Source organism: Schizophyllum commune, assembly GCF_000143185.2.
Source record: "Schizophyllum commune H4-8 unplaced genomic scaffold SCHCOscaffold_1, whole genome shotgun sequence".
NCBI classification, from domain to species: domain Eukaryota; kingdom Fungi; phylum Basidiomycota; class Agaricomycetes; order Agaricales; family Schizophyllaceae; genus Schizophyllum; species Schizophyllum commune.
Window position 1 is genome coordinate 4,283,576 of NW_026089538.1, and position 27,604 is coordinate 4,311,179.

General features: G+C 56.6%; 12 protein-coding genes across 12 annotated transcripts; 3 read left to right on the forward strand and 9 right to left on the reverse strand.

Annotated features, from left to right (window-relative positions):
- Positions 1 to 273: 273 nt before the first annotated feature.
- Positions 274 to 2,245, forward strand: SCHCODRAFT_02695968 (uncharacterized protein; the record flags this gene model as incomplete). The annotated part of the gene is made up of 8 exons (XM_050346887.1): positions 274 to 534; positions 587 to 781; positions 834 to 907; positions 954 to 1,051; positions 1,102 to 1,244; positions 1,295 to 1,383; positions 1,432 to 1,544; positions 1,596 to 2,245. The coding sequence occupies 8 exons, from the start codon at positions 274 to 276 to the stop codon at positions 2,243 to 2,245; spliced, it is 1,623 nt and encodes a 540-aa protein (XP_050203222.1).
- A 30-nt stretch (positions 2,246 to 2,275) lies between these two features.
- Positions 2,276 to 3,045, forward strand: SCHCODRAFT_02695969 (uncharacterized protein; the record flags this gene model as incomplete). Its single annotated transcript, XM_003035514.2, has 3 exons — positions 2,276 to 2,293; positions 2,345 to 2,532; positions 2,586 to 3,045. 3 exons carry the CDS (start codon positions 2,276 to 2,278, stop codon positions 3,043 to 3,045), a joined length of 666 nt encoding a protein of 221 aa, XP_003035560.1.
- Positions 3,046 to 3,259: 214 nt separating this feature from the next.
- On the reverse strand, positions 3,260 to 5,143 carry SCHCODRAFT_02608849 (uncharacterized protein). Its single transcript, XM_050344344.1, has 3 exons — positions 4,970 to 5,143; positions 3,557 to 4,909; positions 3,260 to 3,493 (listed from the first exon to the last, which is right to left on the reverse strand). Exon 2 carries the CDS (start codon positions 4,850 to 4,852, stop codon positions 3,632 to 3,634), a length of 1,221 nt encoding a protein of 406 aa, XP_050203223.1. The 5' UTR covers positions 4,853 to 4,909; positions 4,970 to 5,143; the 3' UTR covers positions 3,260 to 3,493; positions 3,557 to 3,631.
- Positions 5,144 to 6,636: 1,493 nt separating this feature from the next.
- Positions 6,637 to 11,211, forward strand: SCHCODRAFT_02675049 (uncharacterized protein). Its single transcript, XM_050346701.1, has 18 exons — positions 6,637 to 6,805; positions 6,857 to 7,035; positions 7,090 to 7,639; positions 7,693 to 7,991; positions 8,044 to 8,109; positions 8,162 to 8,197; positions 8,251 to 8,262; positions 8,313 to 8,333; positions 8,383 to 8,469; positions 8,518 to 8,535; positions 8,588 to 8,623; positions 8,676 to 8,847; positions 8,896 to 9,009; positions 9,060 to 9,370; positions 9,421 to 10,037; positions 10,089 to 10,277; positions 10,329 to 10,570; positions 10,627 to 11,211. Exons 1-18 carry the CDS (start codon positions 6,656 to 6,658, stop codon positions 11,110 to 11,112), a joined length of 3,585 nt encoding a protein of 1,194 aa, XP_050203224.1. The 5' UTR covers positions 6,637 to 6,655; the 3' UTR covers positions 11,113 to 11,211.
- Positions 11,212 to 11,359: 148 nt separating this feature from the next.
- SCHCODRAFT_02608854 (uncharacterized protein) lies at positions 11,360 to 13,987 on the reverse strand. The gene is made up of 10 exons (XM_003034708.3): positions 13,725 to 13,987; positions 13,475 to 13,669; positions 13,349 to 13,422; positions 13,190 to 13,290; positions 12,993 to 13,144; positions 12,852 to 12,940; positions 12,686 to 12,798; positions 11,860 to 12,638; positions 11,618 to 11,805; positions 11,360 to 11,568 (listed from the first exon to the last, which is right to left on the reverse strand). The coding sequence occupies exons 1-10, from the start codon at positions 13,953 to 13,955 to the stop codon at positions 11,475 to 11,477; spliced, it is 2,016 nt and encodes a 671-aa protein (XP_003034754.1). The 5' UTR covers positions 13,956 to 13,987; the 3' UTR covers positions 11,360 to 11,474.
- A 1,100-nt stretch (positions 13,988 to 15,087) lies between these two features.
- On the reverse strand, positions 15,088 to 17,577 carry SCHCODRAFT_02482745 (P-loop containing nucleoside triphosphate hydrolase protein; the record flags this gene model as incomplete). Its single annotated transcript, XM_050342819.1, has 9 exons — positions 15,088 to 15,184; positions 15,235 to 15,915; positions 15,965 to 16,221; positions 16,274 to 16,398; positions 16,450 to 16,572; positions 16,631 to 16,873; positions 16,926 to 16,958; positions 17,011 to 17,078; positions 17,135 to 17,577. 9 exons carry the CDS (start codon positions 17,575 to 17,577, stop codon positions 15,088 to 15,090), a joined length of 2,070 nt encoding a protein of 689 aa, XP_050203225.1.
- Positions 17,578 to 19,056: 1,479 nt separating this feature from the next.
- SCHCODRAFT_02523143 (uncharacterized protein) lies at positions 19,057 to 20,303 on the reverse strand (the record flags this gene model as incomplete). The annotated part of the gene is made up of 4 exons (XM_050343497.1): positions 20,233 to 20,303; positions 19,459 to 20,175; positions 19,211 to 19,407; positions 19,057 to 19,156 (listed from the first exon to the last, which is right to left on the reverse strand). The coding sequence occupies exons 1-4, from the start codon at positions 20,236 to 20,238 to the stop codon at positions 19,057 to 19,059; spliced, it is 1,020 nt and encodes a 339-aa protein (XP_050203226.1). The 5' UTR covers positions 20,239 to 20,303.
- A 650-nt stretch (positions 20,304 to 20,953) lies between these two features.
- On the reverse strand, positions 20,954 to 21,272 carry SCHCODRAFT_02662278 (uncharacterized protein; the record flags this gene model as incomplete). The annotated part of the gene is made up of 2 exons (XM_050346505.1): positions 20,954 to 21,196; positions 21,249 to 21,272. 2 exons carry the CDS (start codon positions 21,270 to 21,272, stop codon positions 20,954 to 20,956), a joined length of 267 nt encoding a protein of 88 aa, XP_050203227.1.
- Positions 21,273 to 21,629: 357 nt separating this feature from the next.
- Positions 21,630 to 22,689, reverse strand: SCHCODRAFT_01186470 (ARM repeat-containing protein; the record flags this gene model as incomplete). The annotated part of the gene is made up of 3 exons (XM_003034706.2): positions 21,630 to 22,305; positions 22,353 to 22,519; positions 22,585 to 22,689. The coding sequence occupies 3 exons, from the start codon at positions 22,687 to 22,689 to the stop codon at positions 21,750 to 21,752; spliced, it is 828 nt and encodes a 275-aa protein (XP_003034752.1). The 3' UTR covers positions 21,630 to 21,749.
- A 242-nt stretch (positions 22,690 to 22,931) lies between these two features.
- On the reverse strand, positions 22,932 to 24,592 carry SCHCODRAFT_02044636 (uncharacterized protein). The gene is made up of 7 exons (XM_050341601.1): positions 24,408 to 24,592; positions 24,246 to 24,349; positions 23,954 to 24,192; positions 23,620 to 23,901; positions 23,366 to 23,570; positions 23,123 to 23,319; positions 22,932 to 23,072 (listed from the first exon to the last, which is right to left on the reverse strand). The coding sequence occupies exons 1-6, from the start codon at positions 24,521 to 24,523 to the stop codon at positions 23,180 to 23,182; spliced, it is 1,086 nt and encodes a 361-aa protein (XP_050203228.1). The 5' UTR covers positions 24,524 to 24,592; the 3' UTR covers positions 22,932 to 23,072; positions 23,123 to 23,179.
- A 424-nt stretch (positions 24,593 to 25,016) lies between these two features.
- Positions 25,017 to 26,515, reverse strand: SCHCODRAFT_02483927 (acid protease; the record flags this gene model as incomplete). Its single annotated transcript, XM_003034705.2, has 5 exons — positions 25,017 to 25,188; positions 25,243 to 25,402; positions 25,455 to 26,003; positions 26,056 to 26,221; positions 26,279 to 26,515. The coding sequence occupies 5 exons, from the start codon at positions 26,513 to 26,515 to the stop codon at positions 25,017 to 25,019; spliced, it is 1,284 nt and encodes a 427-aa protein (XP_003034751.1).
- On the reverse strand, positions 26,445 to 27,385 carry SCHCODRAFT_02044718 (uncharacterized protein). Its single transcript, XM_050341602.1, has 2 exons — positions 27,198 to 27,385; positions 26,445 to 27,014 (listed from the first exon to the last, which is right to left on the reverse strand). Exons 1-2 carry the CDS (start codon positions 27,292 to 27,294, stop codon positions 26,662 to 26,664), a joined length of 450 nt encoding a protein of 149 aa, XP_050203229.1. The 5' UTR covers positions 27,295 to 27,385; the 3' UTR covers positions 26,445 to 26,661.
- Between the last annotated feature and the right edge of the window lie 219 nt (positions 27,386 to 27,604).

Sequence of the window (27,604 nt, forward strand, 5' to 3'; positions counted from 1 at the left end):
CGCATGCAGGATTCAGCGGATACGACGCAAGATGCTGCTTCCCCACCCGCGCTATCTCACGCTCAGGAAACCTCGCACAAAACGCCTAAGGTGATAGCCATGGCATCTGCCACCATTGCTTGGATTGCGGACATATCCGCGCGTCACTCGAGTTTGCGCCTGTTTTGAGATCAGGTGATCGTTATGCACGCAGGTCGACGCACAGACAATAGCCGCCGGCCCGCGCGCGGAGGTCACAGCACCAACCTGACTTGAATCTCAACCACTACCACCATGCGCAGATCCTCCCGCCCTGCATCTCACGCTGCGCGTGCACGGGTTCTCAAGATCTCGAAAGAGGTGGACGACTCTGATGCCTTGATGGACGAGGACGAGGACGACGACGTCTCCAGGCGGCCCGCACGCAAGCGCCAAAGGACCGCCGCGAGCCCAAAGACAAAGGACCAAGCAAAGGCAAACAATACCACCGTATGTCCTCGCCGTGGAGGTCGGCCTTCCGGCTTCCAGGACCTGCCGCTTGAGCTGATCATGGAGGTGCGTGGTTCGCAATTGTGGCAACGATCGAGTACTGGGGATAGACCTGCAGGTGTGTAGACACATGCACCCAAGCGCGCTTCTCCAGTTCTCGCGTACGAACAAGACCTTCCACGGCCTTCTCATGCGCCGGGCGTCCATCGACATATGGAAAGAGAGCTATGCGTCTGCGGAGGACCTCCCGCCGATGCCAGACGACCTGACCATACCCGAATTCGTATGCCTCGCTTACGAAAGGTACTGCGAGGTCGGCATCAAATCTCTCGGTTGACTGTTGTGTTTCTGACTCCCTGATTCAGTTCTGCTCCGCGCCCAACTCCACGACCTACTGGACCGCGCGAGTCCGCTGCTGCAAGAAATGCTCCTCGGACGAGTGAGTACGCGTACGCTCATCGCTAACACGTGCTAATATCGCCTAGAAATATATTTCTAACCGGGGATATAGCGAGAGAGGCGCTCGTCGTAGCCTCTGTGCCATATTATAGCCTAGACAAATACCTTCCGGTTTACGAAACCCGTATGTCCATGATCTACGACTTCTTTCGCTTCCGCTAATACCCTCCGTAGCATCTGGATATGACAATATGCTTCCCACTTTCTGGGTGGAGTCGTTCCTCGAGGACTACGAACGCGAAGTGGTCCAAAGTACGGACAAGACACGTGAGCACTGGTTGGACGAGCGTGAAGAAGCCTTCAAGAGGATCAGAGAGGTATGAAACGACGGTCTATCATGGGCTTTTTGTCTGATGATTTCGCACAGCATGCTCAAATCTGCGAGATTTGGGCGAGTAGACGTCATGCGAACAGGAAAGCTGAGCTGGAGCAACTCCGACAGCAGCGAAAAGAAGAGTAAGTCAGATCTCCTTTCACCTTTCGAATATTGCTCATGGCCCAAAGTATCGCGCGACGCTTGACAGACCTGGGATGGGGTAATGAGATCGAAAAGCTGGGTATAGAAGTTCTTGGGAAGCATAGACTGGTGCGCACGTCCCAAGTGGTGACAGATAGAAGTACGTAGACTGGGCCCTCCGACCTTCGCTCGTTACTCATTGCTCCTGCAGATTGGCATAAAATTGAAGCCGCCCTGGTCAGCTACATGGAGGAAGTCAAAGCCGGACGCCTCGCGAAGGAGAAGGTGGAAACCATTCAAAAACGTTATCGGCTGCTCACCAAGGTTTACGGCGATTTCTGCCGTGATCAGCCTGTTCGCGCTATACTTCCCGGCGTCGGCGATATTGCCACCGTTGCGACGGTCGTGCACCTCATTGAGGACACGCTAACTCATGTTGAGCTCACAGAGCCAACGCTCCGCGCTGTCCTCAACAACATACCTCAACGGTTCTTCGACGAGTGGCGCGAGCGGTGCGATAACGCCCTTCTCAAGGTGCTCAACATCCGCCGTCGCACGAATCCCGCAACCAAGGCCGATCTCGAACTCGCAACGACCGTCTTTACGCGGACGGACCTTAAGATGGAGTTTCCCTACCCCAATGTTCTCGTCGCGCGGGACATGGTGCGGTGGAGGTTCGAGGAGCTTGAGTCGCCCGCGCGTGCACACTGCGGCCAGAAGTCGTGGTCGACGGAGTACCTTAGCGTGTCATACGCGCATATCGCGAAGCAGCTCGTCGTGCTCGCGGGTATGGACCCAAAGAAGGCGACGGCGGAGGATATGGACAGGATAGACCCATGGTACATCTGTACGAACGACTAGCGACGCTATCGGCACCATAAGCCACGGGCGATGAACTGGCGATGCGCGGTCAGTGATTCTATCCCTGGCGCGCCTCTATGTCCACTGACCCTCTTTCAGCGTCGCATGTCGGGGCATCGTCTGCGGTTTGAGCTTCTCGACGAAGAGCGAACCAGGACCATGCGCGAAGTGTACGCATCGAGAGTTCACGAGAGTCCAGCATACAAGGACGAGGGAGATGTGCAGTGCGCACACTGCGACGCCCGCTTCACGCGAATGGAAGGACTCCGGGGCCATCTTGCGCATGAGTGAGGATTCCTCTCGCTCTGTTACTAGCGACCGATTTACTGACGTGCATCAGACATGCTATCGAGGACATGACGAAGAAGGACTACGTCCTGGGCGTCGAGTTTGATGACTCAAAGGGTGGCTATGCCATATTACCAGACAAAAACGACAGATGGAAGAACACTAGAGTCATCGAAGATCTCGATGGGTCGTACGGCGAGCTTGAGCGGCTTCCTAAAGGAGTGCGGTTCGACGATGACGACTCCTTGGATGGCTATCCGGCCGATGGTGGCAACGACATTGACCACAGCGAGAGTGGCGGGGACGGAGACAGCGGTGATGATCACGTCGTGAACGACGGGGATGAAGAAGGCGAAGAAGGTAAGGGAGAAGAAGCTGTAGGGGACGGAGACGGAGATGAAAGTGACGGTGTTCCCGCTGGGCTCAGCCAGCAGCTTATGTCTGTGTTCTCCATTACGCACGCTGCGTACATCGACCATGACATGGAGGATACGGACAACGTCGAAGATTGACGTGACAAGACATATATGCCATCCAATAGTAAATTCTCTGTGCACAATCAGATTACACTTTAGTCTTTTTCTCGTCCTTTGCAATCAAAATCAATGCAAAACTCATTACTAGGTCGGAACTACACCACTGACACCGATGTTGTGCTGGGTCTTGCTCTTAGCAGCTCACAAAGACAAAAACCCCTAACAAGGACTCAAGACAAAGCCTTTGCACATGAAGAAGCTGCAAGGTCATAAAGCTGGCGAGCCTGACTTGAGCAATTACATTGTTCCAATGTTGCTAACGCACGTGGGTGAGCACGTGCGGGCGGGCGCTTGTCCTCGATCACGATGCGCGACCTCCTTGCATCCTCCTTTTATCACTACACGAGTGTCCGCTTCCGACGCGTCAGCCATATCAGCCATGTCCAGTGTAGAGAACTCTCCAGTTCTATCTCTGATGCATCTACTGACGCGTTGTCAGCAAGCAGATCGCAGGAGAGAAGCCCGCCGCCACCAATCAGCCACCTACCAAGTCGGCGAGGACAAGAAAGAAGGGGAAGCTTGCGGCGCTGCCCGAGGTACCGCTGTTCGAGCTCTCGTACAGCTAAGGAGGACATTGCACAGGCTTTCCTCGGAGTAGATAGCTATCCGTGATCAGCGCTGCCGGCACCACGATGCCACCCACCGACCTGGACGTTGCCCGAGATCGCACTAACGCCTTGTACGCTTTCGACGGCCTGGCCCCGCCCCTCGGCTCCCTACCGAATATCCCAAGCTTGAGCTTCGGGAGCAGCGGTAGCGTGTCCTCGCCGCCCGTGAGGCGCTGCAGGAGCTCCTGAGGCGGGTGGAAGGATCTGAAGCGAAGGATCTCCAGCCCCTCGAGGATGGCGAGGCACTCTGCGAGCGCCTCGAGCGCCGCGCCCGGCCATCTTTCCACCTGGTAGTGCTCGACGTCGAGCGCACGCAGGCGCGTCGCGGTCGAGGGCGCGCGCCGCAAATAGTCGAGCAGCAACACCGGCGCGCCCGCATCGCGGCCCGAGAACTGCAGCGTCTCCAGCGCGGGCGCGGTGATGTACCGTAACAGTCGCTCGGCGTCGAACTCGAGCTCCAGGCCGCGGAGCGCCGGCAGCTCGAGGGGCGGCGGCGCGGACTCGGGGGGCGCCGCACCTGGACCCTCATGGTCGGGGGAGATGGCGACTCGGAGCGTGATCAGCGTGCGGCGGCATTGCTGGAGGGGGCGGAGGATCTCGGGCGCGGCGCCGGAGACGTTGATGATCAGGGTCGTGAGGGCAGGCATGGGCGGGAAGCGCACCACGTCGGCGGACAGGCCGCCGAGGAAGAGGTAGAGCGACTGGAGGCGCGGCATGTCCTTGATGAAGGCTATGCGCGCAGACGGATCTTCGACCCAATCAGCGCAGCGCAATATTCGAGCGTATTCAAGATTGGGCATATCGTACGGCGCGAGCCAATTGAAGTCGGCGAGCGAGCCGAAGAGAGCGATGGAGCGCAGCTGAGATGCGTAAGGGCGAATTTCGGTCATGAAGGCTGGGAGCATGTCCGCGTCGCTGGGGCCGTGCACGTCGAGGAGGCAGTCCTTGGCGAGAGGGACATAGCGCTCAAGGTACGCCTTGATATTCTGCTTCGGCGAGACCAGGTATATCCACAGCTGGGGGGTCCCGTACGCGATCTGGCGCCAGCGCTTGCACACACAAGTGATGGTCTTTTCGAGCGTAGGTATAGGATTAGTGAATAGTAGACGTTGGATGACCAGCTCGCAGAAGTGCATGAAGATCTCGGCAAGGAGCTCTGGGGGCAGATGATGCATGGGGGATCCCGCACACTCAGCAAGTCGGGCGGACCTGCCGCGAATGGGTGCCGCAATCTCTCGGACTTGCGCGTCAGCTTGGCGCAATAGCATTAAAGGTCGGAAAAGCGCTCTCACCCAGCGGTGCAAGCGACGCGCCTGGCTTTTTAAGCCGTCCGCGATCGAACGTTTCGGCGCAGTTGGGATTCGGCTTGCCGCCAGACTGCTGGATTCGCTAGCACCATCTGAGTTTTCAACATCGCCCCGAGTCGCGGCATCGCTTTCCATAGTCTGCGCCGAGCAGCGCAGGGCGACTGCAATGAACAATGATGGTGGTGACGAGCCATCGGATCGTCTTAAGTACGTGCGCGAGGAGGCACGTGGCTGACACGTTTTCAATGTTCGACTTTCTAATTCCCACGATGAACCAATGCGATATCGCAGTCTTCACGCGCACTGTTAAGCCTGTCCAGATTGCCCTTCGTTCCCATGATCCATCGACATCCTCGTTCCCGGCATCCTGCACCTCCCCGCCCTCGCCCTTGAGTGTATCGTATGGACTGACAGCATGCCCGTTATACCGTTTGGCTTCCAGCTCCTGCAGAAGCTTCGGGAGTAACCCAACCACCGGCACTCAGTGAAGCGACACCGGCTCGTGCGTTGGAAAGAGGACATAGCGGACAGTGAGCAGCATCTCGGCCTCGAAAAGCTCGTCGACGCGGTCATACAGAAGCGGCAATCGAGTGCCTTCAGCGAGGAGTTTATGGTATGGTCTAAAGCAATATCACCCTTGAAAACGTCGCATACGTCATCGAGCAAACCCTTCAAGCACGTGCATGCGACAACGCGCTCGGCACGCTCGCGTCCGACCTGCGCCCCGCCACCGCTGCTTGTCCCCGACCCTCACCCCGTCACCTCAGATTACTGCTCTCCTTGTACGGTAGCACGAAATAAAATATTTTCCATCTATCCGGGTTGCAGACCCATGCACCACACCACGTTCGATGCAACTGAAATACCGGCTATCCCTTAGCGCAGATCCTATCGCGGCAGTCAGGCGAGTCTATACAGGTGTAGGATGCCGTCGTGTCCCGTCGTGTCCCTTTTCCCCCCTGCCCCTTACCCGTCAACTTGCCCCCTCCTTAGCCGACCCCCTCCTCGCCCGCACGACGCCACTTCTTGAGCGGCTTTCATGAGCAGGCTATGGCAGCCACCGAACACATTTATGCGATAATTCGGTGGCATTTTCTCATAGAGCCACTGGATTGCGGCAAAACTGTAAGGGAAAGCACCGAACTCAGTTCATCCCGTTGACTACTTAGGCTGTATGCGTCGAACTTAGCTGCAGCGCGCTTGGGTGGCCTTGTGGGCGCGCAACTTGACGCCTACAAGTCTGTCGGAGATCACCGAACACAGCCGCACGTGCCGTTTTTGTATGACGTATGCGACGTTTTCAAGGGTGGGATTGCACCAGTTTTATGGTATGGCGAGACAACGTGGGGAAGACTTCCTCTCCAACCCCGGATACCGCTTTAAATGGCAGAATCGGGGTTTTTGTATGTACCAGCTAGTTCATTCAAGCCAGGCGAGCGCCACGTGACCGTCACACGCCACACATACCTTTCCTTGTCTATACTCAAACTGCGTACACCTGGCTATCCCCTTCATAGCTGACCATAGTCTGCTTTCGTTCGCCCACATTGGGGGCAAATTTTTATTGTCCCGAACTGTATTCGAGTATGCGATAAGTTCTTGATTTACGTATGATCATCGCGTGCGACTTCGCCTCAAATCCGAATTCGGACTTGGACCTCGACCACCACGATGTCTTTCCGACAACCACTCGCAACGCCCGTCGAGGCACACATAATAGATTCCCTCAGCGACTGGGATCTCTACTCTCATGATGTGAAAAATATTCTTGAAGAACTCAGGGATGATCCCACGCAAGTTGAGACGAGGGTCTTGCAGAACGTACGTAGTCGGGCGGAGGCGCTACTCGTCGCTGACCGCTATCGCACTCAGCACTCAGAGGATACTATCGCTTCGTGTATTCTTTCGGCAGTAGAGGTATTGAATCGGTTACAGAAGCTTGAAGAATCGGAGCGATGCCTCCCGCACCTTGGTCGCGACTCGCGTGCGCGAGTAGTCGGCCCTTTCGTAACGGATGTGCTTCAGCAAGTCATGAGAGGATCACAGACATGGTGAGCTTCTGACTCTCTCGCCGCTCTTTTTAGTTGTGCTTACCGACCGTGCAGCTTCGAACCTTCGTACGCGCGAGCGATTTATCCGTGCCAGGCACATCTGTCGGCCGTCAGCTGGTTGTTGCCCCATTATGGCAGGGCCACGTCCATGTTGACTTATCCTATTTCGCTGGCGTCGGACACAAAGCATACTCAGCGTCGGTCTGCATCCATCACCGGGAGTAGGGCTTCCAACGCCGGTCGCGATATAGAAGCGCCGGCCTTACTCGAGGACGATTATCGATGCGGGTCTGAACCCCATTGTTTCGGCCGTGTAATCTTGCATGATGGAGAGTCTCATTGTTCTCTTGTAACCATCGCCGACGCTCGTCTGCCCAATCTCCACGCACACCTGCTGAGCGCGAACCACTTTCCGACTTCTGTGCCTTTATGTCTCGTCTGCGTCGCGGCTGAAGACGAGATCTATAGCGTCATGTCCAGCGCACTCATGCAGCGCCGCGCCTTCGGACTGGAACACCCTCTTATCGGGTTCGTGGTATCCCCTTCGACACCCCGCGCGCAGCTCATCATTGGATGGCTTGAGGGTCACCCGTCGCACCCTTGTGTACGTTTTTCGAATTCCTACAACTCACGTCGACTAATAGGACCATCGTACAGATCCATGCTCATGTCGCTCATGCGCCCTCGACGACCGATAGCTCTTCCCTAACGCACGGCATATTTGACGCATCTGAGCTTCGCTCGACGTGGCAATTGATGCTCTTCCTGCTGGGGCTGCGGCAGAAGATCGATATGTGCGTAAGGGCCGCAAGCGACAACGCAGTCAATGTTCGAGAATCTCCGACTTCGGAGAACAATGAGTGCTGGCGTATCGATAACACTTGGAAGGCTGAACACGCCGCGTCCTATGGCTTAGATTACGATCAGCGCGTGCATCGCTGGCTGGAAGACTGCGCGTAAGGCACTTTCATTGTCTCCTTTTGATATATAATGGCTGATCAATCGCAGGGCTGAGGACAGGCATCGTCGCTCCGCTCTTAACATGGACTCCTACCAACAGTCGCCTTCACCTGCGTAGGCTGTCTCACTTATAATCGATATGCTACATCTCATCTCTGCACGTCAGCCAACCTCGTGGGAGGTCCCTTCCGCCCAAACCAAGGTAAGACTATGCTGCTATCTGCACGCGTCGATTTGCTGATTCGCTGTTCTCAGTCGGGCCGCCAGGTACGTGTGTACTGGGGTCACTTCACTCAACGCTGACCATCCACAATCAGTGGTTGCTCGCCATCCATGCCGTGAGTTACTGATCTTGGCTCGACCCGACTCTCACTGACCTAAAACTAGCTCTATCCACGAGGACCAGGTTGACGGCTTCTGGGCTGATGACAAGTTGCGCAAGAGACACGCAGAAGTGTGCAGAATGCAGCTTACGTACGTGTCCCTTTCTTGTATGAAGACTGAACTCAAGGGCTTTATCAGGGTAGCGCCTATTACGACGTAGGTGGCCCCCATCCACTGACGTTTGCCTGGGCTAAAGCAAGGATGACAGATTCGTCGATAAGCACGATGCTCGTAGCGCTTCCAGGTGCGTCCATTGCGTACCATCCAGACATCGTGTTCTGATATCCTGTCCGAAGCGTTGCGAAGGACGCCAGCGTTGAGAAGTGTGATAGACCAACAGAGTTGTTCACTGATCGTTGCGTCATGTTCGACTCGTATCCGCCTATGTATTCGAACTTTGATTACACTACCCCGGTGTTAGCGCACGTCATGAAGACACTCATCTTGCCGAGGACGTGCAAGGCCAACGTGCGTCTCTATCATCGCATCTTGGGCCCATACTAAGATTCTCAATAGCCTCTTCCATGCGACAACATCACTGACCGCATTGAAACTCCTATGGACTACAATTTCGAGACGCAGTGCCTAGTTTATGATGTAAGGGAAAGTGGGGTATTTCGGAAACTTGATGTGAGTCTTCCGTCGGACTCCCTCTAGCGGAAAGCTCATGTGACCCATAGGTGGAGCAGGCTGAGCTCTGGTATCAGTATCATCACGAGTTGGCCCTTGCGAAGGTTCTTCGCAAGTACTGCGGCATGCCACCGTTGCTACCGCTGGACTCTCCGGAAGCCGACGGCAATCGAGCTTCTGCGCGGTCGGTCCTCACGGGAGGGCTTCGCAATACGCTCCATGCGTCGGTGAAGGTGGAAAACCTTCCCGAGGATTCAATCGAGATGGAAGCTCGGCACGAATGGGACAGCGTCATCATGGAATATTGCAGCAGCAAGCCGACGGCACCTATTGCTGAAAGTGGTTACCGTTTACACACTCGGTATGTCGATTTCTTTTCTGTCCGTTATATCTGGCTGAAGTCGAACTGAGAATGGAGCGCCGCACGCCACTTTGTCGGAACATCCTCCTCGATGCTGTGATGAGCCCAACAACAGACCTCCGAGAAATCAATCATTACCAGGCCTTCGCGGACGTGTACAAGAGTCGGAACGGTTTCATTAAGTTGGGGTTCAGGATGCCAGAGAACTCAGCCAGCATATCCGAGGCTATCCTGAATTCCAAGGACAGGATCGCGCTTGGCGAGCTCATCGGCGGCGCGTCCGATGTCCTGGACAATTATAAAACCACCGTCTTCAACAACATCGATCGCGAATCGCGTTGGCGCGCGGACAGTAGTCATCGCTATGAGCACGATGCAGCATCGGAGCACGCGCTCTTCGCTCGCGCGACTTGCGATTTCGACTATGCCATCTGCGACGGGCTCGTCTTTGCGGAGGTGGAGCATGTGTTCGAGGACACCGACAGTGCACTGAAGGACGACCTTCTGGCATTCGGGATCGTAGGCATGGCGGAGGAGACGCAACAGACTCGCGAGGAGTCCGAGATTGACGTTGTGTCCGCACCTGAAGCAGCGCTTCCCGCCTCCGCGCGCCAAATCGTGCAACACATCCACCGCATCGCTCGCGCGAGGCAAGCGACACCTACCGGTCAGTCGACTTCATCGTACTTGCTAAGCGATCATCTCACGGGTCTGGCAGATACCACAACGGAAAGGCCTTCACCTGCAGTGGCTACTTCTGTACCACTACACGACGCCTCGCCTGTGACGAAGGCGAAGACGCTGACCGGCGACAAGCCTCCCGCTCGCTTCCCTGCGACCCCGCGAACGGGATCGCCGGCGCCGAATCAACCTAGGTCGATGCCGCCGCTTACACGGAACTGGAAGTGTGAGTCGACGGAGTGAGAGATCATCATGGGTCTGTGCTGACGATTCCTAGCCGTCTGCTTGCCGGTCCTTTATCGCGAGTATAAGCGAGGGCGCGTTCACCCTCTACAGGGTGCGAACCAGGCGCGTATCTACCTGACATCGGCGTCGCACTACTACGCAGCCCTCGATATGTATGATGTGCCTGTTTTTGCACTCGCGACTGTCGGTGGCAAGGGGAGGCTGCTATGCGGCTGGGCGGAAAAAGTGTCGCCCCCCGACCCAAGAAACCCAGACGACGCAAACAAGGATCCGGCGAGTATCGCTCTCTCTTCATGTCTAGTGTTTAGTGACTTATGCTGCTACCATAGGCCATCACGGTACGGCACCATATCGTTGATACCAACTGCCCGGAATGGGATTTGAGCAACAGTTCGGATGCCATCGACTTCGCCTCGTTTCTCACCCTGCTCCGAACCACGCACATCCCCCGAGTCGTCGAGAAGTTCAACAAGCGGAGGGCCCAATTCGTCGCGGACTGGCGTGATCCCGCTAAGCGGTCTCGCTTCGAGTGGACCATGGCTCATCAGCGCCAGTCCCAGTACTACAAGGATATCAAGGCCAAATTGGGCAGCGAGGATAAGGACATGTACGAGAAACTGGAGAAGGAGAGGATGCTGATCTTGAAGCAGAACGATGAGAGGAGGAAGCAGAAGGCGGAGCTCGCGGCTAAACTCGAAGAAGTGAACAGACAGGCGAGCCGAGAGAAGGAGGCATTGGCTGCTAGGACGCAACAACAGGCTGCGGAAAGAGATGCTCGTCAGGCTAGGCGCAGTGCGTCTGCGGGTCCCGCGTAGCCAAGAGATGACGAACGGGTTGTCTTGTCCATGTCGCAAATGTATGCTTAGTATTCTCAATGAAGCCGGTGGCGGTTCGAATCGCGACGCACTACACGCTTCGATTTAGTTTGAGTTCCTCGGTGCAACCTAGCCCACGCACAACGGAATCGAGTAATCGGAGACACTTGCCGATAGAGCACATTTGGAGGTTAAACATTCACGTCTTTCATGACAGTGAGGGCCACCATAGGTCCTCTAGCTCATGGCGACGTCTCGATAATTGTAAGCCACGCTAGTATAGCACGAAGGATCATACGAAAATACATGATTTGAATGAGTGACTCCCTACGAATACCGTAGAACTCGCCGCGAAGGAGGCCTCACTGCGTCGCAAGCACGGTCTTGCCCGGAGGCTGTAAAGCACTTTGAGGCCTCAACGCGAAATCTGATGGTTTGACGCGAGTAATGCCATGACTGGCAAAAGAATCAGCACGGAGTAGATGAGCCTAGGAAAGAGGCTTACGCTTGCTCGAGATGCTCATATAGCAGGGCACTGGCGAAGAATAGCGGCGGGTCGGGGTCCAGGGTGCAGTGCGTGCACTCCGCGTCCTCGTCGTCGAACGTAGGACGCCACTCGTAACAGTCCCGGGCGCGCCGCGCTTCCTCCTCGCCGAGAAGGGTGAACTGACCAAGCATCCGGGAAGAGTATAGCTATCGAGCTCATCAGCGCGCCTGTATGACAACCAAGCAAGGCACACCACTCACCACCGTTCGCCACTGCCAGACCTCGTCCGTATCCCGAAGCCTGAACCACGGGTCCTTCAAGTCCAGCTCCGCCGCGGTCCTCGAATCCGGATCATCCCCCACCATCCGCACGATCTCCCTCGCCCTGTCGTACATCGCCACCGAGAAGAACACGCGCTCCGTCGACCACGGCTGGCGCCTGATCGTGTTGAGCCCCATCTGCTCCAACTTGTACGCGTCCAGCGTGTCCTCATCGGGGATGAACTTCGCGTAGTCAGTCACCCGCGCGTCGGTGAGTACGCGCGGGTAGCCCACGAAGCCCACGTCCGGGTGCGCGCCGACGACGAAGTGCGTGGTCGCGCGGTAGAGGTGGGCGGTCTTCGTGGCTTCGATGTCCGGCCGCGCGGCGCGCATGAGGGCGAGGAGGTCCTCTTCGACGCGACGGCGCCACAGACGAACAGACGAGTTCGGGACCTGGTCGAGCACGCTGGGCGCCCGCGCGGCCATGAGGTTGAGGCTGTAGTCGATGCCAAGGCTGAAGTCGAAGGTCTGGATGAGATTGCGGATGCCCGGGTCGCGCAGGACGTCGCCGGCGGGCGGGAGGATGTCGTGCGTGCCGGGGTAGAGGTCGAGGCTGGGGTCGGGATTGCGCCAGATGACGGTCGTGGAGCGCACGAGGTCCTCGTAGAAGCCCAGCATGAACATGTAGCGCGCGCGAGTGAAGGCGCGGTAGGCTTGAATGCGCGCGTGCTTCCAATGCTCCATGAACGCGATCATCTGGTCCTTGATCTTGAGCCAGCCTGAGGTGAGTGTCAGTCAGGTGGGTCACGGAAGAGCGTACTCGTACCGCGTTCAGTGAGACGCTGCGCTTTGCGGCCTTCTACGTGATCTTCGAGGATGGTAACACCCTGCAGCGCTAGCTCGTCGGCCCAGCCTTCATTTGATAGATGCTCGGCGATTCTGAAGAGTTCGTCAGTGTATGCGGGCTACTTTCAAGCATACGATAGACGTACACTTCACGGCGTTGTAGCCGAAGCTGGTCAAGCTCATCCTCTCGAGATTGCTCTTGGGTCAACTGCCAGACCCTACACTCTGCCGCGTGCTACGAGCTATGTTAGCAAGAGCGGACCTTCACGTCTCCCGAGACACCGCACCTCTGTAATCATATCAAGATATTCCTTCTTATTCTTGCGCCAGGCTTCGATTGCAGTAGCATCCGCATTGGTCTTGACGAGGTGCGTATACTCTGCAACATACCGGTCAAACGTCGACCGCGCGAACCGGATCGTCTTCGTCCGGGATCCACCTGCGCACGTCATTAACGGGCTCCTGCAAACATGAATCTACTTACCGTCGCCGAACGTGATAGGGTCGGGAAGTACGCTGCGAATACTTCCGTAGATTAACTTGCTGTTGCACATGAACTCGAACTTCTCCCGCTCTGTCAGGTAGCTATTGAGGTAGAAGTTCCCAGTCAGAATACGACGAGCTAAGATGGCCGGGTACGTACTACTTATCGACGCATTTTTTGCATACTCGGGCACGGCATTCCCAATCGACGTTGGTCGTACGCGACAGGCAGAACTGTAGGTTGACGCGTCAGCATTAGTCAGGACGATGAAGATATTGTGCTCACCTGGCAGGCGCTTTCAAACATCAGGCTAGACAAGTGAGGGATGCTGATATCATCGGGGATGGAGGGCGCGTCCTCGACAGATGAGAAGCTACGCTTCCAGACAGATGTAGCGGAGCGGCTGAGAAGTATTGCACGTAGCGCCTTAGTCGCTCGGGAGACGTGAAGCAGGTCCAGAGGGTGAAGGTAGCCGAAGATCTACGTGACAAGATCGCGTCAGCGCGAGCTCCCCTCGAAGGACGCGCGTACGCACCTCGTATAGTATATCGAGGGGCATGCTGGGGAGATCGGCTAGACTTTTGCCGCGCCTTCGTGTTTGTTTTGCGGTCTTTGGATTAGCTGATTTCCCGCAGTTGCCCTTGCGTCTTTTCGCTGGATGCGACGCGCGAGTCTCCTCGTCCGTATCGGGATCGTAGTCGCGGTCTTCGGATTCGGCTGCGCGTGTATGCTGGCGCTTCTCTGCTAAACGTGTAGAGCTGCGCATGGAGGAAACTATGGGCGTGAGTGATGGTAGGAAGTAAGCGAGTATGAGCCTGGACGCGACGGGAACCAATTTGAGTGACGCGATGCGTCATTGATCACGGGGTCGTGACGCGCCAGGGATTTGCCGAACCTCGAACCTCCTCGCCTCCCCCTTTCAATCGGATCTCCTACGTGTACGGGGCCTCTTGTTCTCGACCCAAAGCTTCGATCTTCGAGCTTAGCGTGCGCTTCAGCAGAAGGCACTGTGGTGCCTCGCTCCCATTGAAGGCCAACGACTGGCAACCGTGACACAGCAGACTGTAGAAATCCCTTTCTGATCGTTAGGCCTGTGGAGTCGTTCCCAAAGACGTTGCGGAATTCCACGGCCTCAGGTTCCTTACCTCGTTTACGCGCTACCTCAGGCTGAGTAACTCTTACATATCAACCCTATCCTGTGGAGACAGCAAGTGGTCTCGTCGCTCGAGTAAATGCCGACGATCGCTCCATCCTTGAAGCTTATGTAGAAGAAAGCGAAGAAGATCACGAGGAGCTCCTCCAGCCATAGTGTAATATATGAAGAGGGGAGCGCGAGGAGGTGGCGAGTACCAGGGAGGAGAACGTCAACTTTCAGTCCAGTTGAAAGTATGCCTAGTAATGGAGTAATCTGTGTAGCTCCCTGGGCGCGCAACAGAACGGGGGAGAATGAGCTCGGTTTTAGCTGGATAATGTGTCGTGCACATCCTCGGCGTCGCGATATACTGGATCAGACGGATCGTTCCGCGGCTGGACAAGGATATCAATGTCCTATGAGACACCGTGAACTCGGAAGGAACCTTATTATGACCGGCAGCGCGCTTGAGGCATATTCGTTGGACGGTACAAGCGCTTCTGAGTCATGGATAAGTTCTTGCTGTTGCGGGATGGTGGTTGTGGCCAAGTTGATTTCATTCAATTGCCGAGACGCCACAAACGCGGTCGGACCCGGAAGTCACGTGCGTGGCACGAGAGTTCGTTTTCGGCAGAGCGCATGAGTGGACATATAGGCATATATTATGCAAAAGTCGACATTTAGCAAACTACGTAACTCTTCATGCACATAATGATTCTGAACATTGCTTAGACCATTTGATCAGACTTGCCGCCTGGCCTCTAGCTTACTGATCATCGCAAAGCTTCGCGTACATGCCCTCCTTGTCGGAAATGAGGTCCTCGTGCTTTCCTTGCTGCACAATCCGGCCCTTGTCCATGCAGCTAGAGCGTGTAAGCCGCACGTCAGTCATATATGAGGAGCTTACACTTACACGATGAGGTCCGCGTGCACACTCAATGGCGCCGGATACTCGGTAGCGATGATCACAGTCTCCCCGTCGCGATTCTCGAGAACATGTTCAACAAGGGAATCCACCTCAGGGCCATCTGTAGCGCTTTCGTCGACGAGAACGAGCCGAGCACTTGCTGCAAGCAGCCTAGCGAACCCGCGCGCGATACCAACGCGCTGACTATCACCCGAAGAGACCCTAGCGTCGCATTCAACCGCGTGCATCGCGCACATGTCGCGCGCACCCTGTCCGATGGGGGCATCCATGCTCGAGTCCAACCTGTCAACGTCTTCCATAACAGCGTCAAGTGGCAGGTCAAGGCCGGCGAGCGCGATTGCCCTCGAAGCGATCTCGTCCCGAAGGTCGGGGCTGGCGTCGATTCCCAGAAGCACGTTGTCGCGGAGGGAGAGCGGGAGGAGAGCGTTGTTCGCGGTGAAGTATGCCGTGTGGCGACGAAGCTCGACAAGGTTGTGTTCGAGGAGGGGACGGCCATTGATGGAGATGTCGCCGTTGTAGATCGGCTCGAGCCCGAGGATGGCGTCAAGGAGCGTCGACTTGCCGCTCCCGTGTGTACCAGTGAGTAGCACCACCTGACCGGGCTTTATATCCACAGACAGTCCGTCCACATCTTGGTATTCATTCCTATCATCGACACTCACGTCCCTGCAAGTCGTTCAGTTGCTGATAGGACCGCGTGATTTGGATGTCTCACCGAAGTTCGATGCGCATGCCTTGCGGTTCAAGCGAATCAAGCGTCACAGTCGCGCATGCTGGCCTGCGTTTGTCAGTCTCGACCCAGTCCAGGAGGTCGTATAGTTCGCGAATCTCTTTCATGATGCTCGTCACACTCTCAGACTTCAGGCCATGCTTCAGCACCTTATTGAGCGTGTAGACCAGATACTGGACGAAGGCTAGGATTCCAATCGACCGGCGCGGGGCCGCGACGTAGACTGCAAGGGAAGCAAGGACCTGGACAAGACGATGAGCGACGCGGCATCGGAGGATGAGTGTGAGTCGTTACCATGGGTTGCTTGACGGAGAAGGCACAAAGAACGTCCCAGAAGAATGAGCGCCGAACGCCCTTGTTGGCCATGCGGGTGATCTGCCCCGGAATTCGCCCCAGGCCATTGCAGATATCAGCGTACTCTGTTCTTTGTAAGCCATGCCTGGATGAACACAGAGTAGCAGCTGACATACCCTCGACTAGAGCATCCGCAGCCCCATGCCTATCCGCGACTTGGCGGTGAGAGTAGTTGAAAGCGATGTTGTGCAGAGCGCGCAGGCGTAGATAGCTAGGACGGCTAGGCCAGAACGTAAAGCCTGGATACCAGGATGATCAGAGCATAGTTCGAGTTATACGACGGCAGGAATATCGTACCTGCGCCTCCGAACTTATCGAAAGGAGTGATGATCCGCACCAAAGCATAGATGGAGACGACGATGAGCAGCACTGTGCGCTCCGCTTCATCTACGCTCGCGACAACGTAGGCCAAGACTGAAAAGACAATGACGAGGGCAAGTGCGTCGCGTGCGCGCACGACGAGTTCATCGAGCCGCTCCATGACGGGAGCGGACTCACCGAAGCGAAGCATCTCTCTCACGCACTGGGACTGCTCCGACACTAAACGCCTCGAGTTAGTCTTACATGTAGCGAGGCAATGGTTCAGGCTCACACTCTTCGGGGTCCAAACCTTCACCTAAGCATGCTGTACATCGACAAGTCAGAGAAAAGGTAACAGGCGCAAGTTGAACACGCACCCTTTACCAACCGGGGCGTCAACGCCGCCTGGAGGGTGTCGCCGAGGTCCATCGAAAGCCTGCGCTTACTAGATAATCCTTCTTCAGCCGCCGATCTCAACATCCAAGGCCGCTCGCCACTCACAATAAGATACGTGCGACGGTGTGCACGCCAACAACCAGAGCGAGCGCTAGCGCCACGAACTCTCGCATCTGTTCGCCGCCAGCGCCACCAACGTTCTCTCCGAGCACAAGCATGGCGACGAGGAAAAGCGCAGCGCCCCGAGCCGCAGCCATTATTAGCATGGATGCCAGGTAGGCCGTGAGCGCGAGGGGCGCGCGCTCGTACAGCTCCTTGAACACGCGACGAGTAGCACGCACGTCAAGAGCGCTCGGCCACTCAGCGCCTGCGGGTTTATCCCAGGCGAAGGTGAAGCCGCGCCATTCCGCAGTCCGCGTCGTAGACGATGGAATAGCTGTGGCGGGTGCCGTCGACGTGGGCGAGGGTTCGACCTCGACGTCGTGAGCCCTCGCGGGATCGCGCTTTGGTGGAGTGGCGCTGGGATCGGGGGGTTGCGAGGCGCTCATGACAGGCAGAGATGTATTTCTTGAGAGAGGTGGCTCCGATGAGAGGAAGAGGGAGAATTGACTGACTGGCGAAAACTCAGATCGCCGCTTGCTATATAAGTGCTTGGAGGGTCAAGCCAGTGGCGTCGGTCCGCCGATGCCGTGTAGGCCATGCAGCGGGTCCGAGCGTGCTGTTGAATAACCGTGACTTGAGAAGCACATCTTGGTCTTGCCATCTGGAGGAACAATGCAGACGTGAGAAAGAGACGAATATGTGGCAGACCGTGACTCACAATTAGCTCAGTGGGGAGACAATAGAGTTAGCGTTGAGCATGCAAGAGCTAAAATACGTGGCCAACACGCGTCGCAGAGCGCCGACGATTTACCCTGTGGGCCCTATAGTGTCTCGACGCGCAGCCGATGACAAGCTTGACAAGGCGAACAGTTGAGTGATTGATCAGGACCCGTATACAATGAGCGATGAGCTGTGCGGGCCAGCGCTTGTCGAGTCATTGCTGTTGAGGGTGACGCGTCGATGGGTGTCAGTCGCCTTGACGATAGCAGAACATGCGAGGCTTCCATTCCATTCCTGATGCTCGCGCTGAATCGAAGGGTAATGTGAATGAGAAGCTGTGTGAGTGTACAGCGAAGGGTTCTCACTTGCTTAACCGGCACTTCCATCGTGCTGATGCCTGACACCGAAAAGGCGGCCAGCGCGTGCCTTCCGAAGACTACGAACGAAATCGTGGCCATCGAAGATCGGGGCTGCTGTTCGTGGCACTGACCTGTGTATCAGATTCAAGCGGCGCAGCGTGGTCACACAGCAGATAGTTAACTGCTGCAGTGCACGCACAAGATAGGGATCCATCGGGCCGGACGACTGTGGGCGCGTCCATTTCGTGGAGCCTTCAACGCCAGAAAAGCCAATTTTGCCCTGAAAGTCAGGTTATGCGAAGACGCTACGCCGGACTTCTTCAATCGCTAGTAATGCACGGATTCTTACGATATTTCTGAGTGCCAGAAGACTCACAGCGCCTCCTGGATTTCCGCATGTGAAACGACCTGCGCTCAGTGCTAAACCAACCAGAGCGAGTGCAAGATGATTGGGGCGAGTACGGCAAGCAATTTGTGAGGATCATGGTCGGGCTCATCGTCGGATAGCAGCATCGAGGCAAAAGATGCGCCTTAAAGCCATCACGATAAGTAGAATTTAAGTGTAGAGTGCTCATCAGCGGTGGAAGCAAGCCGCTGTTTGGCTTACTTTGTCTTGATTCGTAAGTGCCACATGGCGCCGAAGGCCGGCACCGTCAGTGTCGGCTTGCTCCAAGTTGAGAGTTGGCAAACAATCCATTACGCTCTTGACGCATGTCATTCGTGATAAATTCAGTCAATTAGGAGAGCAGTACATCAGGATGTATACAACCGAGATAGCCATACGATGTGGCATGGTTAACAGTTAACTACCTTAAGCTTGACGAGAAGAGGAACGAAGAAATAAGCCTATTCACTCAAGCAAGGGATGCTGACAGTCATATGAGGGGCATCGTTTACGCTGAGTCCAAGCCGGAAGTCCTTCCTTGTCATGCACTCTATGCCGTGCCTAGGAGTTTGCGTCAGACCAATCTCGCGGAACGGTACATTGAAGGGAACTCACTTTTTGCGCATGTGAGCTTTAAGGTCAGTTGATTCCGAGTGCCTTGAACCGCAGTGCAGACATAGAGAGTCGCGGCCAGAGAATCGACTTTCGTACGGAAGACTCGCAAAAAGCTCACGAGCGCGCGCAGTGTCTTCAGCATCGAGAATCGCCAGCAATTCCGAGCGAGGCTCGCGAGGCTTCTGTACAGCGCTGAGCTGAGTGAAAAAGTTAGCAGAGGAGATGCGGACGCCGATCGCAAATCGTACCACACAACGCCACGCGTAAACCTTTCTCTCTCCGTTCTGGTCTTCGCCAGCAAAGTAGTACCAGGGGTCGAGGTCGTCCATTTCATCGGCTGTCGTCGATGCGGGATCCTTGCGCGCCAGTTCGACCATGCGCTTGACAATGGACGCCCCACCGCCGTATTCGCTGCTGATGTACAAGCAGCGGTCGTCCCATCGACGTTGAAGGCGTTCGGTATGAAAGAACGCGAACTCAAACCAGTGGAAGATCGTCGGATAGCTATAGCCGTGACCGAACGTGTTCCCAACGAGGTTTGTGAGCTGGATCGTCGCGAGCTTGAGGGTGTCGCGGGTGATGGTGCCCAGACCGAGAAAGGTTTTGAAGCTGGGGTCCTTCTGGAGGCGGTCTTGCACGAGGGCGACGAGCTCGTCCTCAGCCTTGGCGCGCCACTGGTCAAAGAAGGGCTCGGGAATGGTCTCAAGAGCTTTCATGAGCGCATCGGCAGAGAGATCTCGGTCATCTGGAACGCTCTGCGACACCGTTCGAAATTCGTCCGTCAAGCAGATATCGTCGACCGGCGGCATGAGGGCATTGAACGGCTTTTGGCAGGAGGAAGCGGGGGTATACCTGGAGAAGCAGTTTTCGACGCTGTATGTGGGCCATTTCTTTGTCTCTAACGAGACGACGCTCGCGACTTCCGACCATGAACTGGACGAGGCCTTCCTTGATATGCTCCCATTCTTGGGTCACGCATGTCAGCACTCGGTCGCATCCAAATTGAGATAGGCGAGATTTACCATCATCCATGAGGGGTACTGAAGTTTGCATGGATTGATGCTGCTTTAAGGACTTCGCTGGTAAGCGAGATAGTTCGTATCCCCAGCCCATGTCGATCAACCTCTGTGCGATGCTATTCTGTATAAGTCTTTCACAGTTTCGACATGGAGAATTTGACCACGTACGATTGCTGCCGAGCGTCGTACTTTCGTTCTAGATCGTATCTTTTGTACCAAGACTCGAGCAGCCATGCGTGCTGTGCGACATAGATCAGCTGGAAAGATGCTGAAATCGAGGCTGATTTTGTACCTCGTCGACGGCGGCATATGTCAACTTTTTATCTGAAATCCACTTCGGCAACTCCACGAGACGAGACGAGTCATTGTGCCCCCACATCGTGATGACCTCTGACTCGTACTGCTCGCTAATCACTCGATCAAAATGGCGTTTATTGTATCCATACTCAGCACCTTCGCTGATTCAGTCTTCGATGACATGTCGAAAGCGGATTGTAACTTACGGAACCGGACTGACGGAATCATGTCGCATAACGTCCGTAGTCCGACCCATTCCTCGAGATGGCATGGTATATTGCGCTCTGTGATGCATCTGAGGCCAGTTCAGCGGACATCCCATGTCCTGTTGTATCAAAGAGGACTTGCTCTTCTTCCAGACACTTCTCGCAGTAACGACGGCGAGTGGCAAAAGAGCTGATGACTGTTTCCGTGTTCCGGCAGAACTTTAAGAAAGTTGTGAGCGCATTTCACAGCTTCGTTGACTTTCACGCACGCTGCAGCCCGTTCCCCAGATAAGGTCGACGTATTGAGGCTCCGTCATACTGTCGGGCTTTGGCGGAAGATCGCCAACGCTATCCAGGGAGCCACGCCATACTGAGATGGCGGAGCGACTCATCAAGGTAGAGCGGAGGAACTTCGTCGAGCGAGAAAGTACCAAGAGTGCTTCCGGAGTGGCGTGGCTCAATATCTGGCGCAAAAAGCGTCAGTTATACGAACGGCCTGGTCGGCTCGACACATACTTCCATAATTATGTCAAGTGGCATATCGCAAAGGGCAGACACTGTCTTGGTCTGCTCTACATTTTCCTCGTGCGAAGTCTCCCTGATACTTGGAGCCTTCTTGAACCGCTTCGGGGATGGTTGAACTCGCTCTGGGGTCTCGCACTCTGGAGCTGTGGCGTCAAGAGCAGATATAGGTTGTGACATGTTTTCTGAGCTTCTTCGGACAGGATGTTTCTGAGCGCTGGTGAGACGTCGTTCGGAGCGAGATGGAGGGAAAGAACAAGGAGAGAACAACAAGAGCATCGAGGGCCCACGCGATGGTCCATGCGTGACATCAGGTGACGTAGTTTGGCTCTGTTTCCCATTGTGATTGTCACGCAACCACAATGTGGTTCGTCTCGGACGTCGGTTGAAAACTGGTCATCCTGCCAGTCCGCACATGAGCTAAGTGTCATACAGACGCAATATATACGTGCGGTGATACACACATACATAGTCATCCGGGATATGGACCTTCCTTCACTCATAGAAATCCCCGTGCTCGAGCCAGTCCAGCGCCTTCCTCGCAAGTTCCAGCTCATCTCTTGGTACATGCTCCCACCGCCCCGACGTCCCACCCGTCCGCTCACATATTCTTTGCAGCGTATTCAGAAGTCCCGCCTCAATCATCGCGCGTCGTCTGTCGTGACTGGCCTGCGCGAGCGCTAGCACCGCGCTCAAGGCCGGCATACGCACCGCCGCGCTGCGTTCGCCGTGTCCGTGCCCGTGCGGGTGGTGGTGCCCAAGCGCTGCACTGCGCTCACCAAGGCAAGCGCGCAGAAGCCCGAGAAGCTGCGGGTGGGAGAAGAGAGCGTCTTGCTGCGAAGGGGTTCCATTAGCGAGGTTGGAGACGACGCCCGCCGCCTGCAGGACGACATCGTCGGATGTTGAGCCAAGGGCCTGACAGAGCGCGGTGAGCAGCTCGCGTTCGCCAATCTTGTGAAGGACAAGGTCGACGCCGGCAGTGCTTTCGGTGATGTTCTTGAGGATGTGGACGGCCTGCTCTTGGACTGCCGCGTCCTCGTCCGTCAGAAGTCTGACAGCTATGAGTAAGGATGATAAAGCAAGAGCCCAGCAACGCACTCAGTCAACCGATCCCATCCAAAGGTCCGTATCGTTGTCCGTATGTCTTCCAACTTCGCCTTGTGAAGCAAGTTCTTGAGCGCCCAAAGAGCGCCGAGCTGCAACGGCGGATCCGCACTCTTGACGAACTCCATCAAGCGGTCAAGAAGGCCATTCTCCAAGAACACCTTTGGCGCATCGTCAGCATACCGCATCCCCATCCTGTGGCCTCAGATCGGAGGGCTCCACCAACCTTTTGCAACGGCGAGAAGTTCACTAACAAATTACACACCGCCTTCAACGCCGCGCCCCGCACCCGCCGATCCTCTCCCCTCCTTAACAACCCGAAGACCCGCATCCCCGTCCCATTATCAACCAAACTCGTCCGCGTCGCGGCTACGCTCCGGCTAAGCGCGCGTACAACCTGACACGCACCGTACCGTGTCCCGACGTGCTGCGACGCGAGGCTTTCGTTCAGGCGCACGAGCACGCGCAGGTCGTCCGCAAGCGCGGTGCGGATGTCAGGTGAGGCGAGGGCAAGGGTAGCGAGGGCGATCAGGGAAGATTCTCGGAGAGCGGCGGTGCTCTCAGATTCGACTTCGGCCTCGAGTTCGGAGGGCGGGCACCCCGGTGGGGCGGTGGACAATGCTTGCGTGGCTTCGAAGAGGTTGAAGGCTTGGGTGAGAAGCCCTCGCTCGTGAGCCATGCGGCATAGGTCGTTGTCGTCCGTGACAAGGTAGTCTGCGAGGAGTGGTCAACAGGGAAGTAGGGACAGTGCTGACGCAACTCACAGAGGACGTAGCACGCCTTCGTTATGATGGGTGCAGAGTCTGTCGGCGAGAGCGCCATCAAGCGCTCGACGACGTTGAAAACCGTGCGAATGGCATGATCGTTGGCAGTGGACGCAGGTATGTGTCCGTAATGTGTCGCGGGCCCATGGGCATGGGCATGGGTTGAGGCTCGACTTGCACGGATGATGAAGGATGCGCTGATGAGAGATTAGACTCCGTTGGCGGATTAAGTGCGGTGCACACCATAGCGACGCTGCAATCTCGACATCGCTGAACTTGGATCTTGTGAGGTGAAAGACCGTGGATAACGTCGCTGAAGGAGGGATGAGAGAATGTCGACCACACATGGACACGACTGACATTCCCTATCCCCTCTCGAAAGCGCAGCAGCTACAGGCGCGTTGTCCCTCGCCAGCGCAGCTAAGCATAGGAGCGCCGCCTCTTGCAACTGTGGCTCAACATCAGCAGGTATCCTGCCATTGTTGCCTGATGCGCACCTTGCAATCTCGTGTCCCCTTCAGCAGTCCCGCGACCATCTGGACCACCCATCCACCTGCCGCCTTGATACTTGCAACTCCCGCTGACGCTGCCGTAGCCACCGTGCTCTTCTCCCACCCCCGCCGACTCTTGTTTGCCTGCGCGCGCTCCGCCGGCGGTAGCCAGTCCACAACCGCCTTCCTATGCGCCTCGCTGCGCACCGACATGCCGATCAAGTACGCGACGCTCGTCGCGGTCGCCGGATGAGCGAGCAGGGGGGCGTATATGTCGAGGGTGGTTTCCTGAGCGGGTATGAGTACGAGATACGCGTGATCGGAGAGAAGCTGGGCGCACCTGGAAGAGCATGCTAAGTGCATCCTTCGCACGGTCTTTGATCTCCGAGTCGTCGTCTGGGCGAAGTCCCCACAGCGCGGGACCGACAATATCAGCGATAGCGACGCCGAGCGCACGTAGTGCGCGTGCGAAGGCGGCGCGGAGTCTTGAGGGTTCGTTCGGACGAAAGTTGGAGATGGCGAGGAGAAGGGAACCCAAGGCGTTCGCGTGTAACAGAGTAGCCAAAGCTCGGTCTGAGCCTACAAGCATCGTGAGGACTCGAGGGCCCTCAGTTGGGAGGGGGGTGACGCACCATACGAGAGGGAAGCGATGATGTGCGCGACCTCGATACGTATATCATCCTGCGAGCTCTGTGGGTCTGAAGATGGTGGAGGGTGGTTTAAACACTGCACTAGGCTAGCCGCCTGCGTCGTCAGAATCGCTCGTATAGCATGAATGCGGGGAAGTAACGCACGTCCGGATGAAGTCCTCGTCTTGTGCGAGCTCAACCTTTGCAGAGGGGTTTCCGATGACCGTGTTCTTGATCTTCTTCAGATCTGTGACGCTGAGGGAAGGGGGGCGGACAGTCATGGTGAGCAGACGCGCGCCGCCGTCGTGGTAATGGTCTGGAGCAAGCTGACAGTGATTAGATCCCGTTGCGGTACGCCGCTCCGGCGAACACATGGCATGCCACGCGCGCTGGACCTACTGCAAACGCACGGGCACGCAAGCAGCAGGTTCGGTGAAGACTCAGTCTAACAGAGGACGGCGTAGAGGGTTCCCCTGAGACAGGTTGCAAAAGGGAGGACAAACACTGACCAGTGGCACTGCATGGTCCAGGAGACTCGAGGTCGCAAACCGAAGCTAGATCCAAAATGCATGCGTGGTATTTAACAGCAGAGGCAATGCAACAAACAGCACATAAATACCGTACACTGTTGTAAGTACTCGATAACTTAATAGTGAAGGTACATTGAGGGAAGGGGCGTCGGCGCGATGTAGTGGTATGCGCGTCGGTTCAGTGTTCAAAGTCGTGAGTCATTGAGTTCCCTTCGAGTTGTACATCTAACCATCCACCAAGCGCTTACGCAAGTTCGGCGAAGCCAACGGCGTCCTGGTCGAAGTCGAAAACGGTGTATACGTTCTTCATGAAGGCGTCACCGAGGAGCCAGGTGTTGTCACCGAGGCCGAGATCCTGGCCAGCGAGCGAGGCAATGCAGTCGGAGGAGCCCTCCTCAGCCTGGCCGGCGTTGAAGCTGAGCAAGCATGTCAGTACAGCGTCGTCAACGCGAATGATGCGGAATGCTCACTTGTCGGCAGAGATCTTCCAGTCCTTGCCACCCCAGCTGAAGGAGACGTCCGGCGCGGAGTCGCAAGGGAAGGAGTAGAGACCCTGCTGCTGGTCATACGCCTTCGCGCCATCAATCTTGGAGAAGATCTCGTCGATGGTGTCCGGGGGACCGTACGCGACTAGAGACACCGTCAAATGCTGCGCGATCCAGAGAACCTAATGTACACTCACGCGTGGTGCCCGAGTCGATGATGGTGTCGAAGTTGTCCGCGGCAGACTTGCCATCGACGGAGATCGAGGCGCCGGTGATGAGCCAGAAGCCCTCCGACTTGTCGACGTCGTGGTACTCGACGTCGCCCGAGTAGAGCTTGTCGTTCGAGCCGCCGAGGTAGAGCTCGGAGCCCGTCTTGGCGAGGTAGAAGCCGAAGGAGTTCTTGTCGACCGCGCCCTGCGAGTTCGCGTTCACGAACCACGGGTCCTGCTTGAGGTTGCTGATCGCGGGGTAAGCGAGGCCGAGGATGCCGTCGATGGGGTCGTTCGAAAACGAGTCGGAGAGGGTGGTCACCGGGGAGAAGTACTGGTTCTTCGCGGTGACGCCGGCGACGGTGACAGTATCCTGGTAGACGGGGCCAGAGACGGTGGAGCCGTCGCCGTACTGGATCTGGAACTTGCCCGAGGCCTTCTTGGAGGAGTCGGACGAGGACGCGTCGTACGAGTTCTTCTGGGAGCAGACGGACGAGCTGCAGCTCTTGCTCGGGACCCAGAGATCGGAGGAGCCGGCTGGGAAATACGTTAACGCGTGCGGGGAAGATAGGGGGAATGAATGACGCACTGTCGAAGTCAATCAAGAACTTCTGGTCATCGCTGCCGATGGTGATGTCGCCAGCCCACTCCGTGTCCTGGTTCTCGTCCTCAAGGGACTCGGCCTGGCGCTTGGAGAGCTGGAGCTTGGCCTTGATGTCGTCCGGAATCGACGCGAGGTCCTTGATCACGGCACCCTGCATATCATGTTTAGCCCCCAACGCGATCGCATCACGGTAAGCGCGTCATCGCACCTGGCGGAGCGTGCCACCGTTGTTCTGCAGGTTGAGCAGGTTCTGGCGGTGCTTGTTCTGCGCGGCGACGGTGAGCGCGACGGCGCGGTCGAAGTCGAAGACGCCGTTGTCCTTCGTGAGGCCGGCGCGCTTGCGCATCGGGATAGCGCGGCCCTCCTTGGGTACGCTGACGACAGGCGACGCCGCGGCGGCGAGCGCGAGCGAGACGGTGGCGATCAGTGAGTAGTACGCGAACATGGTCGTCGGTGGCAAGGGAGGAGCGGGTGGCTTCTAGCGAAGGTCGTCTCGAGGGGGGAACCGGTGGTTGGGTTTGTAGGCCGAAAGCAAGCCGCCTTTTATGAAAGCCCCCCCACGTTGGAGCGGCGAAGACCAGCGCGCTATTGTTAGCCGCGGGTAGTGTGGGCGAAATGGAACCACGCGAGCGGGGTCGGGGAGCACGAGGGCGGCGATGCGGGACGCTCCAAGACGTCGCGCTTCGCTGGGAGATGAGACCCGGGACGGTCTCGCGGGCGCACGCTGGCGCCATCTTGCGCAGCGTCGAATCTCGACGCTTGAGCAAGTGTACTTGTTCCAAGTATAGAAGAAGGCTGGTGGATCAGAGGACCGGAGGATTCGAACCGTGGGAGGGGGCGTTGTGATGCGTAGTGATCAATTTGGGGCGGCGACGTTCGGCGAAGGTGCGGGCACTGCGGGCTTTGAGGGCGCTGAGGTGTAAGTAGCCGACGACTTCGAAAGACTGGGACAGCGTCAGTTGTCTTAGACAGGCCTATTGGGCTACCATAGCGACGAAGTCTAAGACCGGGAGGGTTGCTTGCACGAGACTACTCTGCATGCTCGGTCGAACTTCAGCACCGCCCGCCCTACCCTGCGTCTGACCCCACCTCCGCATGCCGATAATTGAAGCGAATTAAGCACCCACATCGAGAGCCCATGCGCGAAGCAACGTCGAGCTTGTGTCCAGCTTGTATCGGTAGATTGCAACGAATATCAATGAGCTCTTTGCCCGTACAAAGCATGTGCGGATATTCGTGTCAAGCGCGCTTTGCGTCCATTATTAGGGTATTGCGTTCGGGCCTCTGTCAGGAAGGCCTTATCTGAAGGTTGAGCAGGAGGACCGGGCATACTCGCAGTGGCAGCGGCACATGGACGCGCTATGTGGCTGTCGTGTCTCAGAATCGCAAGCGCCGGACGCAGGAGATCATCGAGAGCACGCTCTCTGAGCATTCCCTCTGATTACGGAGGTCCCTCGTATCGCGTGCTCGGGCAGCTGCTGGCATCTCCGAGAACGACGACCATGGCGGCTGAGGACAAGTCGAAAACGGCTAA

What these genes read in the sequence shown, in the direction of transcription:
- SCHCODRAFT_02044718 (XM_050341602.1), bottom strand. Translation starts at nt 27,294, where the DNA reads ATGCTTTGTACGGGCAAAGAGCTCATTGATATTCGTTGCAATCTACCG. An exon ending in TTCGCGCATGGGCTCTCGAT is followed by an intron (nt 27,015 to 27,197) that starts GTGGGTGCTTAA and finishes ACGCTGTCCCAG; the next exon opens with TCTTTCGAAGTCGTCGGCTA.
- SCHCODRAFT_02044636 (XM_050341601.1), bottom strand. Translation starts at nt 24,523, where the DNA reads ATGACTGTCCGCCCCCCTTCCCTCAGCGTCACAGATCTGAAGAAGATC. An exon ending in CATCGCTTCCCTCTCGTATG is followed by an intron (nt 24,193 to 24,245) that starts GTGCGTCACCCC and finishes CGATGCTTGTAG; the next exon opens with GCTCAGACCGAGCTTTGGCT. An exon ending in GAGATTGCAGCGTCGCTATG is followed by an intron (nt 23,320 to 23,365) that starts GTGTGCACCGCA and finishes ATCTCTCATCAG; the next exon opens with CGCATCCTTCATCATCCGTG.
- SCHCODRAFT_02675049 (XM_050346701.1), top strand. Translation starts at nt 6,656, where the DNA reads ATGTCTTTCCGACAACCACTCGCAACGCCCGTCGAGGCACACATAATA. An exon ending in CGAGGACGTGCAAGGCCAAC is followed by an intron (nt 8,848 to 8,895) that starts GTGCGTCTCTAT and finishes GATTCTCAATAG; the next exon opens with CCTCTTCCATGCGACAACAT. An exon ending in GAGGCAAGCGACACCTACCG is followed by an intron (nt 10,038 to 10,088) that starts GTCAGTCGACTT and finishes CGGGTCTGGCAG; the next exon opens with ATACCACAACGGAAAGGCCT.
- SCHCODRAFT_02608849 (XM_050344344.1), bottom strand. Translation starts at nt 4,852, where the DNA reads ATGCATCATCTGCCCCCAGAGCTCCTTGCCGAGATCTTCATGCACTTC.
- SCHCODRAFT_02608854 (XM_003034708.3), bottom strand. Translation starts at nt 13,955, where the DNA reads ATGCGCAGCTCTACACGTTTAGCAGAGAAGCGCCAGCATACACGCGCA. An exon ending in CCCTCGATATACTATACGAG is followed by an intron (nt 13,670 to 13,724) that starts GTGCGTACGCGC and finishes CTTGTCACGTAG; the next exon opens with ATCTTCGGCTACCTTCACCC. An exon ending in GCAGCGTCTCACTGAACGCG is followed by an intron (nt 12,639 to 12,685) that starts GTACGAGTACGC and finishes CACTCACCTCAG; the next exon opens with GCTGGCTCAAGATCAAGGAC.